This window comes from Bos mutus, chromosome 7, assembly GCF_027580195.1.
Source record: "Bos mutus isolate GX-2022 chromosome 7, NWIPB_WYAK_1.1, whole genome shotgun sequence".
Taxonomy (NCBI): Eukaryota; Metazoa; Chordata; class Mammalia; order Artiodactyla; family Bovidae; genus Bos; species Bos mutus.
The window spans coordinates 100,652,761-100,675,675 of record NC_091623.1 but is presented as its reverse complement, the minus strand read 5'-3'; the positions used below and the strand labels follow the sequence as shown (position 1 = coordinate 100,675,675).

General features: G+C 42.0%; 1 protein-coding gene across 2 annotated transcripts in view; it reads right to left on the bottom strand.

The window, feature by feature from the left end:
• Positions 1 to 16,972, bottom strand: part of ARHGEF37 (Rho guanine nucleotide exchange factor 37) — a 57,385-nt gene extending 40,413 nt beyond the window's left edge. The window contains exons 1-3 of one of the 2 annotated variants that reach the window (XM_070374615.1): positions 16,680 to 16,972; positions 2,960 to 3,066; positions 178 to 374 (exon numbers count right to left, since the gene is read on the bottom strand). In XM_070374615.1, the coding sequence (XP_070230716.1) occupies positions 178 to 363 (186 nt within the window). In that variant the 5' untranslated portion in view covers positions 364 to 374; positions 2,960 to 3,066; positions 16,680 to 16,972. The remainder of the gene's footprint in view (positions 1 to 177; positions 375 to 2,959; positions 3,067 to 16,679) is intronic. The other variant, XM_005895343.2, reaches the window with a different exon arrangement.
• Between the last annotated feature and the right edge of the window lie 5,943 nt (positions 16,973 to 22,915).

Sequence of the window (22,915 nt, the reverse complement as noted above, 5' to 3'; positions counted from 1 at the left end):
TCCAAGGTGTCAAAAGCCTTGCTGAAGGTTGCAGGGCCAGTAGTAGAAGTACCATGACTTCACATTCACCACTTTCCCCTCCATCAAGCCTGCCCCAGGAACAGATGTGAGGTCTCAGAAGCCGGGACCCATGTCTGCCTCTATAAAGACAAGCTGAGTGTGGTCCCACCCAGGTACCTGCTGCAGGCGGCTCCTAATGTCAGAGGCACAGAGCTGGAGCACGTGCAAGTAGGAGACCTCAGTGTCGATGAGTTCCCTGACAGCCAGCCTCTGCTGGAGCAAGGATCTGTCCTCAGAGAGTCGATCATCCCCATCTGGAGCACCAGTTCTAGAGGACAGAGCATCGTCCCCATGATTCGTCATGTCAGCAGGTTCTGGAAAGACAGACACATCCAGATTCACTTCTGGGAGCTCTACTGGAACATGCTGCCTTTAGTCCAGAGACAACTATTCACCAAGTGGCCTAAAAACATCTTTAGCTGCCTACAGAGTCAAGATGAACTATTTATTAGTATTTGAACAAATCTTATAAGGTAGAACACAGCTCAGATAATTGTTGACATTTTAAATTCATTTCCCAGGATTAAGACAATGTGTTTGCTTGGCTTTTTCTTCCTTTTTTGCTCCCCCACCGCCCCCCCATCCCACCCCCTGCAGCTCTCAACCCAGATTTCTTTATCTGGTTCACTGACTCTCTCACCCTCTTTCTCCCAACTCTTCCCTCCTTTTCACCTGCCACTACCCCATTCAGACCATACTACCTATCACCTTGACTATTTCCACAGCCTCCAGAATCATCTTTTCAAATCCAAACCCCTCTCCCACCTGCTGCCACCCACACCCATTCATCTTGTATACGCTCCCAGTGTAAACTTCCTGAAACAAAGCTTGTGATCTGGTATCCTCTGCCTCTGGCCTCATTTTTCCTCTCCCTGACACTCCAGTGAAAGAAAGTCACATGCTTTTCTCCATTCCTGCGTAGTCATTTCCTGCCTCTGTGCTTTTGCACCTGCTGTGACCCCTCCCATGCCTCTAGGCTCTGACATTCATCTCTAAGGCCTTTCCTGATCCTCCCAGCCAGATGTTCTTTTCTCTTCCATCTCTAAGTTTAAAAAGTACAAATGGCAATACTATGGAAAAGAAAAATCTCCCTACTACAAAACACCTAGAAATGCAAGATCAGCTATAACAAACTGCCTTTTCACTGGATGGCAAGTATTGCAAGAAAGTAAAGGAAATCAGCAGGGATCCCCAACCAGAGGGAATGGAAAACCAGAGCAGGAACAGCTAAGCTGATGCAGCTGTAGCCAAAGTGGACAGGGTGGGCAAAGAAGAGAGCACTGCCCAGCTCAGTGATTCAGAGACTTGGGCATTAGTGCCCAGGGAGAATCAGGAAACAAGCTCCTTTCCTCAAGCACACTAGAGAAATGGGGGAGTAGAAAAGAAATGCCCCTCTACCTACACAGAAAATGACAAAGATGTTTCTTCATCTTGACTTGGGTCCTGAGTAAAGGAAAAGTTCTTTCTGAAAACTCATAACAGGCCTGCTTTCACTGGATCGCAGGTTCAAATGTATACTACACATGTGTTCCAAGGAACTCAATGCTGAGAAATATGCCACAACAAAAAAGAAGTCCTGGACTAATGCTAGTATTAATACCCACAGAAAAACTAAAATGTCTCCAGGAGGATACATTCTTAATCTAGGCCACATGGTACTCCAAGAGATAACCCTGTCCTGAAGATGAGCTTAAAATCCAAAATTACAAGAACTCCAATGTAAGTGAGCATCATCAGAGACAGCAAGAGCAGGATTAGATCCCCAGAACATCAGACAATCAAACCGTCAGAAACTATAAAATAAGCAGGAAAAGAAAAGACACACAAAAAATAAAGACCTGTATGATTTTTTAAAGCACCAAGCAAAACTTACAGATGTTAAAAATTTAGTCTTCAAAATTAAAAACTAAATGGACACTTTAAATATTTAGAAAGAGAAATAGGAAAGGAGCAGATAGATATGAAGAAATTATCCAGACTGCTAAAAAGAAAGTGAAAATCATGCAAAATACGAAAGAGAATTAAGGGATCTGGATACTGAAATAAGGTCATGTACCAACTCTGTGTTCCAGGGGACAAGAATAAAGAGAGTGAGAAGAGGCAATATATGAAGAGATGAGACTAATAATTGTCCAGAATTTATAAAAGATATTATTGGTTAGATCTAGGAAGTACAAGTCCCAAGCAGGGTAAGTTTTTTTAAAAAAATCAAATCTAAACACACTAGGAGGAAATTTCAGAATCCTGAAGGCCTGGAGAATCTACCTTATAGTTTCCTTGTCAGGAAACTATGTTCTACCAAAATAAAGAAATAAATCACACAAAAAAAGACATGAGATACAGGAAACTGGTAACCTAATATGTGAGAGAGACCAAGGAAATTCCCAAGATAGATCAAAAGAAATCCTAAGTTTGACTGTTGGTGACAGACAGCAAAAAGTCTGGGCTAGATACTAGAATGTCTTGAGGACAAATTTACTGAAACAGCAGAGAATATGGTCCTTATTTAGGCAATTACATAGACAATACATGGTGAAACTAAGAAATAAACCAACAAACAAAAAAATTATTAAACAAGATTGTGCAGAAAAGATAAAAGTAATGATGCGTCACTACCTGATTCAACTATAAATAGAATCTACGAGGTAATAATGCAAGTGATCTAATTCATATTATGTACTGAGAGGACAAGGTGTTGGAGAAGGAGTCAAAAAGAGCTAAAGTCTAATCCTCCATAGTGAGAATCAAAGAACAATGCCTAAATTGTACTGCTCAAGAAGGAACAGTACATGTGTGCAATCAGCTAAAATCAACAGTAGGAACTGCCTGGTAGTGCCTGGAGAAGGCAAGAGAAGAGGACAGGGTGTTTTTTATAACAAACACTGTACAACAGAATTACCTGTTTCTCCTTCTCATCACAAATGTAGAACTATCCATCTCTTTAAATTATATGCTTTTATAGCTTTGAAGAGGTTTCCCAGGTGATGCTAGTGGAAAAGAATCCGCCTGCCAATGCAGGAGACAAAAGTGATGTGGGTTAGATCGCTGGGTTTGGAAGAGCCGCTATAGTAGGAAATGACATCCAACTCCAGTATTCTTGCTGGAAAATTCCATGGGCAGAGGAGCTTGGTGGGCTACAATCCATGGGACTGCAAAGAGTTGGACACAACTGAGCGCACACGCACACACACACACACACACACACACACTGCTGTGAAGTGAACTAAAAATTAAATAATGAAGGACAGAAGTGGTACACACCTAACAGAAGAAGGAAAGTTATGACCAACCTAGACAGCGTATTAAAAAGCAGAGACATTACTTTGCCCACAAAGGTCCGTCTAGTCAAAGCTATGGTTTTTCCAGTAATCATGTTATGGATATGAGAGTTGGACTATAAAGAAAGCTGAGTGCTGAAGAATTGATGCTTTTGAACTGTAGTGCTGGAGAAGACTCGAGAGTCTCTTGGACTGCAAGGAGATCCAACCAGTCGATCCTAAAGGAAATCAGCCCTGAATATTCATTGGAAGGACTGATGCTGAAGCTGAAACTCCAATAATTTAGCCACCTGATGCGAAGAACTGACTCACTGGAAAAGACCCTAATGGTGGGAAAGATTGAAGGCGGGAGGAGAATGGGACGACAGAGGATGAGATAGTTGTTGGATGGCATCTCCGACTCGATGGACATGAGTTTGAGTAAGCTCTGGGAGTTGGTGATAGACAGGGAAGGCTGGCATGCTGCAGTCCATGGGGTCGCAAAGAGTCGGACATGACTGAGCAACTGAACTGAACTAAACTGAACAATTAAACATAAGAAAAAGTGAGAATTTCTCAATTTTGCTGGAGATCAATATTCCAAAATAAATTATATTCCTGTGCAAATCAACAATTTTCAAGAGTTCATTTAAAGAAAAATAGCAGCATAAGAATAAAAAGATTCAATAACAACGTGTTATTTATTCCTTCCTAAATATCTTAATTTAACAAAAGATGGGGAATTCCCTGGCGTTCTAGTGCTTAAGATTCCAGGTTTTCACTGACATGGCCTGAATTCAGTCCTCGGTCGGAGAACTGAGATCTCACAAGCCACACATACAATTAAAAATAATAATAATAGGTGTAACAAAATCTTTATGGAGAAAATGATAAAGCTTTATCTAAATATATTTAAGAACTAACTAAGAATTTAAGAATTCCCTGGGGGTTCAGCAGCTAGGACTCTGAGCTTCCACTGCTGAGGGCCCGGGTTCAATCCTTGGTTAGGGAACTAAGATCCCACAAGCCATGCAGTGCAGCCAAAAACAAAATCAAGCAAACAGAAACATAACGAGATACCATTCTATGTTGAAGAGATCAGCAAAATATGAAAATAAAATGTTGGTGACTCTGTATGAATGGGAAATCTCATATACTGATATGATGATATAAACTGTTGCAACCACCCTAAAGAGCAACTTGGCAATATTTAGAAAAGTTGAAAATTCACAAACTATCAGGCCAAGGAGTGCTACTCCTGGATATACCCCCACCTCTGAGAAACTTCTCCATATACACACAAGAAATATAGATGGGAATGTTCACTGCAGTACTGATGAAATAACAAAAAATCAGAAAAAAACATAAATGTCTCAATGCAAGTGAATAAATAACTTGTGGTATAATCACATAATAGAATTCTGAACAGTAAAAAAAAAACTATAGATTCATGTATCAACATGGATATACTCACAGATGTTGTAAACAGGAAAAAATATATATATAAGCAAGTCCCAGAAGGATATACAGTGTATGTGTTAGTTGCTCGGTGGTGTCCGACTCTTTGCAACCCTATGGACTATAGCCCACCAGGCTCCTCTGTACATGGGATTTCCCAGGCAAGAATACTGGAGTAGATTGCCATTCCCTTTTCCAGGGGACCTTCCTGACCCAGGAATCTAACCTGGGTCTCCCGCACTGTGGGCAGATTCCTTACCCTCTTTACCTGGGAAGCCAGAATAATACTATTTCTTAAAAGTTTAAAATGTAAAAGGAAAAAAAATTAAAAAGTTTTTAAAAGTTTAAAATATGTGAAATAATGCTAGATTTTGTTTAGGGACAAATACATGTAGCATAGGCATTAAATACTTTGTAGATGTAATTAGCAATAAATCCAGGTAATTAAAGAAATTTTCACATATTGAGGTATAGGGAAGTCATTCTGGCTTATACATGATTTAACTTGATTTTCTGCTACCTAAAATGGGCTGTTTGTGACTTTTCAGACATACACTGTCATATCTGCTTTAATTATTGAAGAAAATGGCACAATGACCACAAGTAAAGAATGTCTATGTTAAGGATTAAATGCCTCCTTTCCTGGAATACCAATGTTGGTATGCCTTCGATGATAAGACTCCCTCCCCAGGAGCCAAGGTCATACTGACTTACTGTGAACATGCTGATCTGTTGGACTTTTTTCTTTAATAATTTATTTATTTATTACTGTGCTGGGTCTTCACTGCGAGGGGCATTTCTCTAGTTGTGGCAAGTGGGGGCTACTCTCTAGTTGCAGTGCTCTGGCTCCTCACTGCAGCGGCTTGTCTTGTTGCAGAGCACAGGCTCTGGGGCACGTGGGCCTCACTAGTTGCGGCACCCAGGCTCTAGAGCACAAGCTCAGTAGTCACGGTGCACAGGCTTAGCTGCTCTGCAGCACGTGGGATCTTCCTGGATCAGGGATCAAACCTGTGTCTCCTGCACTGGCAGTTGGATTCTTTACCACTCAGCCACCAGGGAAGCCCCTGATCTGTTTTTTCTGTAACCTTGAAGGAGTATATTCCTGACCTCTTTGATGTTCTTTATTCTGACATAATAATGTAAAACTGTGCTGCAAACCATGCTTCTCTGCAGCAGCTCCTCAGAGTTATCTGAGGGGCTGTCTCCTAGGCTAAAGTCCTCAGTTTGGCTCAAATAAAACTTCTTATTCCTATTATATTTTGTTTATTGATTTATTTCCATCAACACAGGATAAAAGTAACCTCTGCAAAGGGAGCTAGAGCAATGGAATTGGGAAGAGTATCAAAGGGGAGAGGCTTTTTAAGTTAAAGTTTTAATTTTGAGATAACCAGAGATTCACACACAGTTGTAAGAAATAATGCAGAGGTTCTATGTGCCCTTTACCCAACTTCCCCAATGACATCATCAGGGAAAACTACAGTACACTGTCACAGCCAAGATGCTGACACCAACATCGCCAAGATGCAGAACAGTTCTTTCTTGAGGATCCTTCCTTCATGTTGCCTTTTTACCCACTTGGTTGCAGCCCCATCTCATCCTTGCTGCTGCTGCTGCTGCTAAGTCGCTTCAGTCGTGTCCGACTCTGTGCGACCCCATAGACGGAAGCCCACCAGGCTTCCCCATCCCTGGGATTCTCCAGGCAAGAACACCAGAGTGGGTTGCCATTTCCTTCTCCAATGCATGAAAGTGAAAAGTGAAAGGGAAGTCGCTCAGTTGTGTCTGACTCTTAGCGACGCCATGGACTGCAGCCTACCAGGCTCCTCCACGCATGGGATTTTCCAGGCAAGAGTACTGGAGTGGGTTGCCATTGCCTTCTCCGATCTCATCCTTAATATCCAGCAAATAAGAATCTGTTCTCCATTTCTGTACTCTCATCAGTTCAAGAATGTATGCAGTGTTGATGTATGGCAAAAATCATCACAATATTGTAAAGTAATTATCCTCCAATTAAAAAGATAAATAAAATAAAAAAAAAGAATGTATGTAAGGAGTTCCCTGGTGGTCTAGTGGTTAGGAACTGGTGCTTTCACTGCCTGGCAGGAGTTTAATCCCTGGTCAGGGAACTGAAATCCCACAAGCTGGGCAGTGTGGCCAAAATAAATGAATAAATAAAATTTCATAAAAAAAAAAAGAATGTATGTAAATCACAGAGTATCTATATGTGAATTACATAATATATAACCTTTTGGGACTCACTTTATTCACTCAGCATAATTCCCTAGAGATTGATGTAAGCTGTTGTATGTTATTAATAGGTCCTTCCTTTTCATTGCTGAATATCTAAGATGTTCTATTTTTTTAAAAAAACTAAAGCAGATATGACAAAAATGCCAAAATTAAACAAAGCTAGGTAGTAAGAACATGGGCATTTGTTATTTTGTTCTCTGCTGTTTTCTGAACAGACGAAATAGTTCCTAATATTTAAAGTGGCATGTGTCCCATTCAGCCTTGTACTCGGGTTACCTAGGGCTATGCCTCATCTAGACACTAAGCTCCTGGAGACAAGATAAGCACCCATTTATTGTGTCTTCCTCTCTGTCTCACAATGCTGATACATATATGAATATGTATTTGCATACATGAATGCTCCTTTTCATGTATTAGTAGCAGAAGTTTCTGTCCTGACACTGACCCATGGATCAGATAACTTATACAGGTGCTTGGCAAGAGCAAGGTTGTTCAGAAGGCAGAAGGCCCAGAAGAGCCTGGAACATACATGTCTGATGCATAGCTCTAGTCCAGCTCCTGAATGCTGCCTGTGGCCCACTAACCTGTCCCTGGCCTGAATCACTGACATTTATCATCCAGAGCATTGCTTCTCTAGAAAGATTCCGACAGGATTTCAAGAGACCTATTAAGTCTACTCTGAACTGTTGCTAAATTAACAAAGCGAAAGTGAAAGTGAAGTCACTCAGTCGTGTCCGACTCTTTGCTACCCGTGGACTGTAGCCCACCAAGCTCCTCTGTCCATGGGATTCTCCAGGCAAGAATACTGGAGTGGGTTGCCATTTCCTTCTCCAGAAGGAAAAGCCATAAGTAATACTTCAAGCCTTAAGTAATACTTCAAGCCGTAAGTAATACAAAAGCCGTAAGTAATACTTCAGAGAGAACTGCTCAATATTTAAAATAGCACTTACAGTAATTGCAATCTAGACCTCCCACCAGGCCTGGGACACTCTCTCAGAGCAGCATCTTGTTGTTCTCTTAGTTTATATCCCATGTAATGGAAAGAAGCACATTTTTATTTCTTTAAAAATATTATATATTATTTGGCAATGAAAAGGAATGATGTACTAATATGCGCTATAACTACAATAAATGAATCTTAAAGACATTACGCTAAATGAAAGAAGTCAGTCACAAAGGACCACGTATTTGATGATTCTGTTTCTATGAAATGTTCAGAATAGGCAGATCTATAGACATGGAAAATGGATTAGTAGCTTACAGGGCTGAAAGCATAATGATTTGGAGTGTAGTGGCTGGATTTCTTCTGCGGATGGTGAAATGTTCTAAATTTATTAGTGGAGATGGTTGCACAACTCGGCAAATATACTAAAAACCACTGATTTGTACAACTTTAAATGGGTGAATTATATGATGTGAATTATAACTCAATAAAGCTGTTACCTACCCCATCAAATTAGGAAACACTGGCAAGGATGTGGAGAACTGCATCTCTCGTACGTTGCTGATGGGATATAAAATGGTGCAGCTACTTTGGAAAATAGTTTGTCTGTTTCTTTAAAAACTAAAACATACACTTAATAGCAGTCGCACCCAGGGCATCTATTCCAGAGGATGAAAACTTACGCCTATACAAAAACCTGTCTACAAGTGTTTGAGGAAGTTTTATTTGTAAAAGCTAAGAACGAAACAATCAAAATGTTGCTTTAATAGGGGGATTTAATAGGTAAGGATAGCTAAAAAAAAAAAAAAGTGGTATATCCAGTATCACAGAATACTCAGAAATAAAAAGGGATGAACTACTGATAGACTGCAACAACTGGATGGTTCTTGAGGGTATCATGCTGCCTGAAAAGAACCAACTTGAACAGCTTACTGTGTGATTTCATTTATAAAACATCTAAAATGATAGAGAAAACAGAGTAGAGATCGCCTGGTTAGAGATGATGGTGGAGGGGAGGTGGGTGTGACTATAAAAGAATAGCACAGGGAGAATTTCCTGGTGATAGAATACATCTGTATTATTGAAGTGGTGGTTACAGAAATCTACAGGTGATAAAAGGACATCTAAAATCAAACACGTGAATTATATCAAAGCCAACTTCCTGGTTTTGACATGATGTTACATTGAAATAAGATGTAACCATTGGAGGAACCTGGTGAAGATATACCTAACCTCCATACTATCCTTGGAACTTCACTCTTGACCTATAATTATTTCAAAATAAAAAGTTAAATAAACAAAGTATTAGATAGCTTAAGTTAGCCACTATCTTTGCAAATGCAGCTTAAAAGCCTAGGAGAGCAGGATGGGTGTCTCTCTTCTACTTCTTGGTCTGGTCTGATAAAGAGGCTTGTCCTGGAGAATACATTTGGGAAAATATGCCTTTCAATAGAGTCTAGTCTATGCTCAGTTCTGAGATCTCCTTGATGTCCTGTGATAGACAATTAAGAACTAAAGATAAAATCACTCTAGTACATGAAGTAAAGTGAAGTGAAAGTCGCTCAGTCATGCCCGACTCTTTGTCCATGGAATTCTCCAGACCAGAATACTGGAGTGGGTAGCCTTTCCCTTCTCCAAGGGATCTTCCCAACCCAGGGATCAAACCCAGGTATCCCGTATTGCGGGAGGATTCTTTACCAGCTGAGCCACAGCAAAGTTCAAGAATACTGGGGTGGGTAGCCTATCCCTTCTCCAGCGGATCTTCCCAACCCAGGAATCAAACTGAGGTCTTCAGCTTTGCAGGAGGATTCTTTATCAACTAAGCTATGAGGGAAGCCCCAGTCTAGCACACAGTAGGTACCAAAAGAAAAGTGTTTGTTGAATGTTATGCAGTGATGGCATCTGAATCTAGGATAGGATAAAACATTTAATTCTCTTCTCTCCTCCTCTGTACACACTGGCACAGAAAATTTGGGCATTCACACATTCATTCAACAAATATTTGGAGCAGCTATTTCCAAAAATCCTATTGTTAAGGATTTTTCTGGGTTATGAGGATACAAATAAAGGGGGGAAAGGGGGTTCTACAATAAGGGTAGGGCATTTAAAATATCTGGTTATTTGTTCCAAGGTTCATTCCACTAAAAGCAGAGGGACTGAGTAAATGGACATCTTGGTCATTTCACCCCTTTAAAGATAGAAGTACCAGGGGAAATGAGGGACTTCACTTGCGGTCCAGTGGTTGGACTCCAAGCTCTTATTGCAAGGGGCCCAGGTTCAATCCCTGGCCAGGGAACTAGACCCCACATGCCATAATTAAGAAGTTCACATGCTGCAACTAAGACCCAGCACAGCCAAATAAATAAATATTAGAACAAAACAAAACAAACAAGGGAAATGATACTCTGAACCTAATTCTGACCAGTCAGAAGTGAATGGAGAAATGGAAGTAAGCAGGTCCCAGAAGAAAGTTCACCCTAAAAGTTCCTTCAGAAAGTAAAAATGTCATGGCAGGAAAAGATGAACATCCATCAGTCTTCCACCTCAAGTTAGAGAGGGAGGTCAATTTAAACATTCAAGGGGGAAAAAAATAGATATAAAACCTCTAGGGATTAGGGCTCATGGGCAGGCTAACAAAGAAAAAGTTAAACACCACACTAACAAAAGACTGTTGAAGAATAAAGGGAGGAAATACCTATAAAAATGAGAATGGCAACAGAGGGATCCTGGCTAATGAGCCTCATTTATACAAGAGTCAGAGTGGAGGGTCCTGTACAAAGAACTTCCAGAACTCTAAAACCCAGAAGGATCTGGGATTAACAAAACTAATTCTGTAATTCCAAAGTTCTGCCCCTACTATGATTGCCAACTAAATTTTAACATTCATGTTCAGAAAAAGTAAAAACTAGGCACATTGTTTGATGACTTTGTTTTCCTCTTCTTAGCCCTAAAGAGTGACTGCAGGGGTCACTCTTTTAAGATTAGGAGCCCAGACCCTGGAGCTAAAAAACCTGATTTCAAATTCTGATTCTGCGATCAATCCATGTGGCCTTCCTAGGATAACTAAATAACCTTCCTTATAGGGTTGTTATAAGATTTCATAAGAATCCATGTAAAGTGTTTAGCAGAGTGCCTGTTATGTAATAAGCTTTCAAGAACAGTAGCTGTTGTTTTTGTTACTATTATTGTTAAACAGGAAAGATTAGCATGACCGTGGATCAGAGGAATGACGTCTAAAGACACTTGGCTGATCACACTGAAGCAGATGGTGAAAGCACCTAATCATGATGATTATAATAAGAACTACATAGCAGAGTATGACTGACGATGCAGCTAATACCAATGAAACGGAGCTGAGAGATGGAGAGACCATGAGACTGAGCCCTGAAAGCATTGCTTAATCCAGCCATGATGGAGAATGATTCCCTTTGGGTTTGTTTTTTTTTTTATATGAGCTAACACATTTTCATTCCCCACCCCACTTTGGCCTAACCCACTCTGAGTTGGGTTTCTGCCACTCGAATAAAACAGACAGTCTATCAGCCCTTGGAAAGGGAAACAGAGATCACTTGGAGCCACCACAGGTTAACAGAAAAAAGACAAACAGGTCATGCCAGACTATCCTCATTCCTTTCATGAAAGTCGACTAGATCAGTAGAGCAAAGGAATACCATAAGCTAGTGGAACTGGACTAGGAAGTTATTGCTGATCTCTGATGAAATCCTTACAAATAAGGAATAAGATGAGATAATGGCATAAGATGTGGTGATGGCGGCTGGGGGAGAGGGGGAGGCAATAGGACAGTAATATGGACTAAAAACCAATAAAATACCCAATTCAAAGAGTGTTGATCAGTGTCAACCTCTGGGATCTTCCTTGCTTTTTTAAGGATATCTATTATTTCTTTTAGTGCTTCCCATCTCTGAAACCACCTGAATCTAAACCTCTACCACCTTTCTCCTGAATCAGTACAACAGCCTCCTGACCAATGCATAGCACCAGAGTGCAGTGGTCATTCTTTATGTTTTTCATAAAAGTGACTGTTTTACTTCTCTATCGAAACCAAGACAAGTCTTCTCTGACTCCCATCTCCCTTCCAAGGAACCACTCCCTTCCCCAGTAGATGCTCTAGATGCTCAATTAATTGAATTAATGAATGAATGACCTGGATGAACACTGGCAGAACAGTGATCAAATTGCCAATGACACTGTTACAAGTGAAGTTAGACACACAACTCTTAGAAACCACCACAAAGTTTGAGGTAAGGTAGAAGAACTCCCCTTGAATTTTATATTGTAATTATACGATACATATGCTTTATCTGGCTTTTTCCTTTCAGCAAAATTATTTTGACATTCATCCATGTTATAGCATGTATCAATAGTTCATTACTTTCTCCTGCAAGTAGTATACTACTACTACTACTACTACGTCGCTTCAGTCGTGTCCGACTCTGTGCGACCCCATAGATGGAAGCCCACCAGGCTCCCCTGTCCTTGGGATTCTCCAGGCAAGAACTGGAGTGGGTTGCCATTTCCTTCTCCAATGCATGAAAGTGAAAAGTGAAAGTGAAGTCACTCAGTCGTGTCTGACTCCTAGTGACCCCATGGACTACAGCCTACCAGGCTCCTCCATCCATGGGATTTTCCAGGCAAGAGTACTGGAGTCGGGTGCCATTGCCTTCTCTGGCAAGTAGTATAACATTATATAAATATACCATAGTTATCTACACACTGAATAAAATTTGGTTGGTTCTTGTTTCTCTATTACAATAAAGCTGGACCTAGGAATGCAACGTTTGTCACTTTTTTTTTAGGAATGCAATGTTTAGATTACAAGATAGGTGTATTTTTTTTAGTATTCATTTTATTTATTTGGCTGTGCCAGGTCTTAGTTGTGGCGGGTGATATCTAGTTCCCTGACCAGGGACTGAACCCTGGCCCCCTGAATTAGGAGCATGGAGTCTTAGCCCCTGGACCACCAGGGAAGTCCTGATGTATATTTTTAAAAGATGTCATACTTTTTAAAAAGTGGTTGTACCATTTTATATTCCCACCAGCAGTGTATGAGTTCTATAACCTCAACAACACTTGACGTAGCCAGTCTTTGCATGAAGGGTTATCTGCTTGTGGTTTTAATGTTCATTTCCCTAATGATCTTTAGCGTCTTTCCAAGTGTTTATCTGCCATCAATATATTTTCTTTGGCCATCATGAATTTTTTGTTTGTTTAAATTGCAAAAGACTTCCCTGGTAGTCTAGTGGTTGAGACTCTGAGTTTCCACGGCAAGGGGTACGGGTTTGATCCCTGGATGCGGAAATAAAATCCCACACGCCACGCTACATGACCAAAAAAAAAAAAAAAATTTACAAAAGAGGTTCTCATTCATTATATAACTAGACAAAAAATACAGATGTATGTAAATAATAGTCTCCACCTCCAACCCACACATAAGCAACCAGAGGTGCACTTACTAAGCATGCAAATTCTTTTGTTGTTGTTGTTGTATATTTCTTTTCAATTTTTATTTTGTACTGGGGTATAGCTGATTAACAATGTTGTGATAGTTTCAGATAACACCAAAGGGACTCAGCCATGTATATAAGTATCCATTCTCCCTCCGCCATACCCTTTCCATCCATGCTGCCACATAACATTGAGCAGAGTTTCATGAGCTATACAGTAGGTCCTCGCTGGTTATCATCCATTTTAAATATAGCAGTGTGTACATGTCCATCCCAAATTCTCTAACTATCTCTTCCCCTCATTCTTCTCTGCAGCAACCATAATTTCTTTCTTTAAGAGGCATGCAAATTCCTGCTCAGCTCTTGACAACTGTGATTCAGTAGGTCACAGATGGGGCATTTTGACAAGCCATCATGAATTGATTTGGTAATTCTGATGCAAGTGAGCTATAGTTTCTTGAGAAGGTCTGCTCTTACTCTTGTCCTCTTAACGAATAGTTGAAGGAAGGAAGTCAGTGAGTCTGAAGAGGCACATCCCTTCCGTACAGGGTGAGCCCATGTACCCTGTAAAGAAGGTGTACATGGACTGCCTTCAAATAAGAAACTTTGTCTAAGTGAATGAGTATATGTGCTCTGTTGTCCCATAGAGCACCAAGAGTTTGGAACCTAAAGATCAAATTAAAAAAAAAAAAAAAACTTTCTAAGAGAGTTACTTTGAAACAAAATTAGGCAACAGAGCCAGCAAGGTAACTGCTACTGCTACTGCTAAGTCACTTCAGTCCTGTCGGACTCTGTGCGACCCCAGAGACAGCAGCCCACCAGGCTCCCCCGTCCGTGGGATTCTCCAGGCAAGAACACTGGAGTGGGTTGCCATTTCCTTCTCCAATGCATGAAAGTGAAAAGTGAAAGGGAAGTCGCTCAGTCGTGTCCGACTCTTAGTGACCCCATGGACTGGGGTCTACCAGGCTCCTCCATCCATGGAATTTTCCAGGCAAGAGTACTGGAGTGGGATGCCATGGTAAGGAATTTGCCAAATTCACCAAGCTTGCAGAAAAAGGACTTCTCTGGGTTGAGAAATGACTGATTGGGGGTGAAGAAGAGAGTGGACAAGACACAGTCCAGGCATACACATACACATTCTCTTTCCTTCTCTCTCCCTGAGGAAAAACTGCCCTTTATAAATACACAGTGAGGAATGTAACCACCATACAGGTAGTGTGTGTCTTAACCCAAATTAAACAACAGCTATTTGCCCTAAGCCATACTTCCCTGCCTCTGTTTGCAAGGCCTAAAATGGTAGAGAAAGGAAACAACACGGTATTTGGAAAGGGCTGTTCCTTTTATAGATAAATTGCCCAGGCCCTGTCCTCATAATTTTGGATCCATAGATTTTAAAGAGCTTAAGCCTGTCAATAGGCTTTGGACAATCAAGCTCAGCAAAAGCCATTTTGCTTCAGTTACAGCACCCAAACAACCACCCTCCCTGATCAGTTAAATAAAAAGCCATTTATCTGTTCTAGAGCAGAATCAACCAAGGCACTGTTTTCCACAGCAAGCTACTGATCCAAGAGGGATCTGAGCCAACTGCCAAGTAACTCCTGTACCCTGGCAGGAACTCAGCTGAGCCTCCATTGGTGGGCAAGATGAGGGGGGAGCCCCGCTTCCCATGTATGTCCTCCTCTTTTTTCTCATTTAAAAACAATTATACAGATGCTGGCTCCATTCAAAAGGGGCATGTGAGGCCCAATAAACAGTCCTTGTTAGAATGCCTGCTGGTTTCTACCTTCAGCATTTGACCTTGGGTCAAATATTGAGTATAGTACATTATTCTAAATTTGTTGTTTAGTTGTTAAGTCCTGTCTGATCTTTTGTGGCCCCATGGACTGTAGCCTGCCAAGCCCTTCTGTCCATGTGATCTCCCAGGCAGGAATACTGGTGTGGGATGCCATTTCCTTCTCCAGGGATCTTCCTGACCCAGGGATCAAACCTGTATCTCCTGCATTGCAGGCAGATTCTTTACCACTGAGCCAGCTACCAGGGAAGGATTATTCTAAATAGGTGCACTCTTATTTAGGTTACCATCACCAAGGTATGTGCAGTCATTTGTAAGCCACTATAGGGCTGACTTTACATTTGTAAATTTTTAACTTGTAACTTTTGTTTTCTTTTACTTTGGATACAGCCCATTTTTCCCCAGTTCATCACCCTTTCTTAAATGGCATGGCTTTGACTCACTGGGTTGTGTGCACCAGCCCTTTTATTGATCATCCATTACTGTCAGGCACTGGACTTAATATTCATCTGTAGTCTGACAACAATATGAAAGATGAAGCAATCTTTCCTCCAGTTTACAAAGAAACCAGGGCCTTGGAATAGGTAAAGACTGTGCGAGATCAGGCAGCTAGGGGCCTCAGGACGCTGTCTCAACTCAGAGCAGGAACACTCCTTCACCAGCTGCCTCCCTTTAAAGCAAATAAACTGCTCTGAAACAGTGCAGCCTGAGGGCCAGCGTTCAGTCATTCCTCACAGCAGGAATGCTTCATCCTGCTGTCAAATCTGAAACTATGTAAGGTTATGTGTGAAACCTGGGAAGGAGACTCAGGTTTTTAAGGAGTCAGTGATCCCAAGAAGGTCACGAGCCACTGCCTGGGCAAGTGGTCAACTTACCCATTCTCTTAAGTTCGTGGTGCTTGCTGTCCAGGGAGTACTGCAGTGGGAGCCAGAAGTTCTGGCTTCCAGTCCCAGCCTTAGCACTATTTCTCTGAGGGCTCTTGGCCCAGGCAGCTCACCTACGGACCACAGATTTCCGTTCTCTTTTCCCCTGGCCTTGATTGCCTATTTATAAATATACTTTCCTTGTCAAGGAAAGTTTTTTTTTTTAACCATCGTTTGTATTATTCCATTGTTTTAACATATATGGACTCTCATTAAAAGTCCTCCCCAATTTTACACTGAAGCAGGGAGGGATAAACAGACATAAGGAACAATAATTCGTTTTTACCAAGCCAGCTTACCTCTCTGGGCCTCAGTTTTCCACCTGTAAACTGACCCAATTGGGTCAGACGTATCAGATTGCTCGCATTCCCACTAGGCTCAAGACACAAAGCTAACTACCCAGCAACCAGCAACCCGGACCGGCGAAGTCGCTCGCGCGCTCCCCCACCTCCCTTCCAGGATCTCAGCAGCAGCTGATTTCCCGAGAGCCTCCCTGGCCCTATCCTGCCATCCCAATCGCCCGAGTGGACTCACCGCGCTCGCAAGGTGCCAGCTCCCACGGGGAGCTCGGCTGCCCTGGGGACTGCGCAGCCAGGGTGGGAAAGACGCAGGACTCCCGGACCCGCGCAGCGCTGGAGCCTGCGCGCACTGTTCCCACAGAAGGCCCGGGCGGGCGCGGCTCTGCCCACTGCCTACGTGCGTGCGCCAGGAGGCGGCGGCCCTGGCTCCTGCCTTTGTTAATTGTCCATATGCAGGCAGGTTGTTTTCAGCTGGGTGCTCCCTAGAGCGGGCCCCAGCTGGGGCGACCCGGCGACAGCAGCAACAGCCGTGCGCTGGCCCGGAGCCAGAAGGAAGCCATGTAAGTGGGTGTCGGTGCAGCACCGGGTGACCCGCCCATCCGCCGTTTCTGTTAAGGCACCTACTCCTCCCGAAGGCTAGCCAGCCTCAAAACAGGGACAAGCAGTTAGGCCATCTGGTAGCAATAGTGACCCCAAGATCACTGAATATCTGTGCTCTCGCCAGAATCACCAAATTTTAGGGCTGGACCTTTATTTAATTCTCAGTGTTGACTGCCCAGGACTTCTGGGCTCCTATCCTAGCTCTCCTGGGAGCCCTTTGCGCAAACTTAGATAAATCTGCCAGTTTCCTGAGAAGGTAACAGGCAGGAAGACCAGGGGTCTCCAATCAGAGGAAATAGGCTGCAAGTGTCTTAAAATTCTGTGTTGCTATGAGGACACCTGGTTCCACCTAACCTTAACTTTTCTCAGTCCTTGAGCTAACCAATGCGTTTTTCTTATGGAAATGTTTTTCTTAAGCTACGTTAATGAAACTATGTATTTGCTTTGGAATTTGCCTTTCTTCAAAATTGTTCCACCGAAGACTAACTTTTGGCTGATAATAGCTCAACAAACCAGAATTCATATCAATTGTTTTAAGGCTGAGGGATGACGCGCCTTATGCCATCCTATCTCAAAACTGCATATTGTGAGAGGGGCCTGGTGAAGCTCCGTCAGCCTTGAGGTGTCTCTCTTATCTGATGAATAGCTTTCTAACAGACATAAAACAGCTTGCTAAAACTAGCAGGCGGGGGCACTCTCCGTCCCCCTTCTGATGTCTGTGTCAGAAGCGTTCTCTGTCCCTTTTTCACTTTAATAAAACTCTGCTATACAAAAGCTCTTGAGTGATCAAGCCTGGTCCCTGGTCCCCAAGCTAAATCTTCAGAGATCACGAATCCGACATGTTCACCGTAAGCTATCACTCCCTGCACCCGTTTCCTTTTCTGTGATTCATAGTAGTGAGCAGGACACTGAATGCACCAGGTATTCAGCAGTCAGCACCACAGACAAGGTCCCTGCCCTCTTGGGGTGAGCCGGATGATGAACACACACTTGAAAGTGATCATTACATGAAAAGTATGGAAAGTTTCATGTCAGGGCAACTAAGTCTTGTTTATGGAGTCATGAAAGGACCAGATTAACTTTTCTAAATCCTTCGATTCTAATATTCATTCTTATTCTCATGTAAATTTTATCATTATTATTAATGATAGCGCTAATGATATTGCTTACTCAGTGCCAGGTACTATACTAAACATTTTATTTGTATTTCCTCATCTATCAGATTCAAAACTTCTCTAAGAGAAAGGTATACTTTTATCATCCTCATTTAGAGAGAAAAATTGAAGCTAAAGAAAGTATAATAACTTGTCCACTATCACACAGGACCAGTACTCAAATTCAGACAGTCTGAGGCCTCAGATTGCTTAAGCACTACTCTACATCCACAAACATATGAAGATTAAAATGGTGGATTGAAGATTAAAATGAATGTGATGGATGAGAACAATAGAAGAGGAGGGGATGGTTTTAGTCTGTAGAGGAGAAAAGCAAAGTTGAGAGCTTTCTTAAAGAGTTTTCCATGGATCAGACTGCACCTGTATGACCTTCGACATCACCAGCCTGAGGAATGCTATTAGGGAGACAAATTGCAAATATGTGAGGGAGAACTTATCTACCAATCAGAGTGTTTAAAAAATGACATCAGTTGCATGGGGAGAGTGGGCATCCTGTCATTAAAAGTCAGAATTCAACCACAGAGGAATACTGGGGATGCTTCAAAGAAGAATACAAAAGTTAAAGACTAGTTTAGGTGATCTCTAAGTTTCCTTCCAATTCAGAAGGAAATCTGAAGAGAATTTGAGTCCTAGAGTGGTTAAGTGACTTTTTCAAAGTCACCCAGGGAGTGAAGACTTGATCCCCAAAACTAGTCTGACAGCTAGATCAGACTTCCAGTTTGTGAGTGAGAGTCTTGTGAGTGCTCAACACCTCACTTTATGTTCCTGTGTGTGTGAGACAGACCACTTATCCCAGGTGTCTGGGATCATCTGATTTACCTGTTTACTTTCCATTACTAATATATGCCCTTCTTCCTTGCTTGTGTTGAATTTTCTGATTTAAGAGAGAAATGTCAAACCTTCTGGACAGATTACTATAATATAGGGGTTCAAGAGGTAGTAGGGTTCCTACTTCCCTGGATTTAAGGAAAAGGAGAGAAGCTGGATGGTATTTTTATTTGATTTTTTAAAAATTCTATTTTAGGACTAAGAGTTATCTTGAGTTAAATTTCTAATGCATTGGCACTAATTCCCCATCTTTCATCCTAGTCACAAATATTCTGATGAGCAGAAATCTAGCTGTCAGCTTCAGAAGAGGTATTCTTTTCTCAGAGCTTTTGAGAGCTACTTTGTTTTGACTGGAAACTTCTAACAAAGGAATCCAATTGCCTTTTTGGATTGATTTCTAGAACATTTACAAAGAAATGGACATCACCTTATCCCCAGGGATACTAACTCAAAGATAAAGAGTTCCCTTCACTTCTACCCTCAACAGAGTGATAGGTTTTTTAATTTATTTATTTAAGAAAGTATATTAACCTGGTTCAAAATTTCAAAGTATGCTGTCAGGGCTACAGCTTATTGATCTTTGGATTCTTGTGCCTGGCATATTGCCTTGTACGTAGAAGGCATTGAATAAGTGATTGTTGACTGGGTGAGTGAACGCGTGTGAATTAAGAAGTTTTAGGAGATAGAGGGAACTTCCCAGTGGACCAGTGGTAAAGAATCTACCCACTAATGCAGGGGACATGGTTCAATTCCTGGTCCGAGAAAATCCACATGCCATGAGGCAACTAAGCATATGAGCCACAACTACTGAGCCTACACTTTAAAGCCTGTCCTCCAAAAGAGAACCCACCACAAGCAGAGGCCTACTCACAGCAGTGAAGACTCAGTGTGGCCATGAATAAATTAATTAATTAAAATTTTAAAAAGAAGTCATGGGAGGTAGAGAATAGGTGGTTTATGGTGGGGCAGCAGATATTTTCCCTGAGGTGCATGGGCTTTTAAAAGGAACCAAGACAGAACTCCCAGAACAGTTGCATATTTGACCATGACTTTATCCAGAGATCTGTAGTAAAAGCAGCAGCATCGGACTCTTTGGGCTTGAGCATTACCTAAATGGAGAAGGCGGTGGCACCCCACTCCAATACTCTTGCCTAGAAAATCCCATGGACGGAGGAGCCTGGTAGGCTGCAGTCCATGGGGTTGCTGAGTCGCACACGACTGAGCGACTTCACTTTCACTTTTCACTCTCATGCATTGGAGAAGGAAATGGCAACCCACTCCAGTGTTCTTGCCTGGAGAATCCCAGGGATGGGGGAGCCTGGTGGGCTGCTGTCTAAGGGGTCAAACAGAGTCGGACACAACTGAAGTGACTTAGCAGCATTACCTAAAGACAATGTACTAGTCAGTCTTTTGGCTGTACACAGCGAAAACAAATTCACTTTAAGTGAAGCAGAAAAGGAATTTACTTTTGGGGTAAATTGGGGAGTATTGGGGAGGTCAAAGAATCAATGGAAAGATTGATTCTAGAAAACCAAGCTAAGAATACAGGAGGCACCAGAGGCTGGGTGGCCAGACCCACAAAAGAAACCAGGCCATGGGGAGGATGCTGATGCTGGACACTGGCAATGCCCTGGGGACTGGGTGCCATAGCTGACCCAGCTGCCCTCGCTGCATGATGCTGAACGTTGCCACTACCAGAGCAAATTTTACACACTGCCTGCTTCTCTTGGTTCCTATCTCCAGAATCACAATCTTGGAAGGATGGGCTACTCAGTCAGGCTTGGTTCCCAAGCAGACAACAATCAGGGAGAACTGAGACCAGAGCCTTTTGGCTTCCATGAGTGAGATGTGGGGGCCTGCCCCCCACTGTGGCATGTTCCCCAAACTTCTAGAGGCAATTTGGAGGCTGGACTGCCAGGAATGTGACAAATGTCCACTATACAGTCTTCTAACATTTTGTAGGCCAGAATGGAAAGAAGCAAAAAGTATAATCTCTACAAAATGCTTAATACAGCACCTGAACTGAACTCTCAAAACCAGAAGAGGTGGCTGTCTTTTAGAGTTTCAGTCTCCTATATATATTTTAATTCTATAAAATTTACTACTCTAATTTCTACAGTAATAATAAAAATAGATGCTACTTGGACTTCCCTGGTGGTCCAGTGGTTAAGAATCCACCTTGCAAAAAAAAAAAAGAATCCACCTTGCAATGCAGGGGACACAAGTTCAATCCCTGGTTTGGGAAGATCCCACATGCCACAGGGCAACTAAGCCCATGAACCACAACTGCTGAGCTGCCTCGACCTGTGCTCTCCAACAAGAGAAGCCACTGTAATGAGAAGTCAGTGCACCGCAACTGAAGAGTAGCCCCCACTTGCCACAACTAGAGAAAGCCCACACGCAGCAATAAAGATTCAGTGCAGCCAAATAAAGTGAAAAAAAAAAAAAAAAGGTGCTACTTATTGAATGCCTAGTACATGCTAGAAATTTTTCATGGATTATTTCTAATCCTGACATTCTATATGATAGATATTATTTGCATTTTACAGATCAGGAAACTGAAGCTCAGAGAGATAAAGTAACTGGTTCACAGGTGATGAGCGCATAGCCAAGTCTACTCCTACTCCATACTTTCTCTCATCTGGTTGTTTTCTCCAAAGATTCCCATCACCATTCTAAAAAAATTCTACTAAATCCAAATGTATGTTTCTTGAATCATTTCTTCTATCTTCTGAGATATTGTCAGAAAGACAAGTCAAGAAATGATTGGTTGCTGGGTCTTTAGCAGAATTAAACTTTTATCAAATAGCAGGTTAGTATATTAACCTCATTACTAATACATAAAATATTTTATAACAAGAGTGTCTGCTTTATTGAGCCCTTATTGTAGGCCAGATACTCTGCTCAAGACTCAAGTGTGCACACTGAGTCTTGTTCGACTCTTTGTGATGCTATGCCCGCCAGGCTCCTCCGTCCATAGAATTTTCCAGGCAAGAATACTGGAGTGGGTTGCTATGCCCTTTCCCAGGGGATCTTCCTGACCCAGGGATTGAACCCATGTCTCTTTCATCTCCTGCACTGGCAGGCAGGTTCTTTACCATTAGCACTGCTTGGGAACCCCAGATACTCTGCTAATCAGCCCTAAAAGAAAAGTATTACCAACTTTTTTTTTTTTTTTTTAACAAATGAGAAACCTGAGGTTTAGAGTGATTCAGAAACTTGCCAGAAGGCCTTGCTGCTAGAAGTAGCAGAATTGGGACTGCAACCTCAGCAGGATAGCTCCAAAGCCTGCACTTCTTCCAGTGTGTCATACCCTCCCTGGGCCAGTTTGCTAATTTGTACTGAGAAACACTACTCAGTACCTCTTCTGTTTCTCACTCTTCCTTGTTTCCAATGGCTTCCCTGTGGGTTCCTGGCTCTTTGCAGGTATAATAACCCTTCTAAGGACAGAGCTGTTCTCTCTTCCCTTCCAGTTTTTCTAGCTCCCTCTTCCAATAGGCAAGACCATAACTTCCCTACACAGACCCAGTCTTGAGTTCTGGAATAGTCCTGTTCTTAATCTATAGAAAAGAGTCCCTCTAAATCTACTTTGCTGGAGCTCTATAGTTGATTATGTGCCTGAGTTCTAGCAATTGATTTTAACCCATTACCATCATGATTTGTTAGCCCAGTTTGGAGGAACATACTTTGCTTCTACTGTATTCTGTATATTAATTAGTACTTTTTTGGTTTGAGTATCAGAAATCCAATTCATCCACAAAATACAATATCCATCAGAAGAAAAGACCATCTCTGGCTGTGTGTCTCTTCAAGAGCTCGAGCATTCCAAAAAGCTCTCCAGCAGACTTTGTCTACATCATAGACTAGG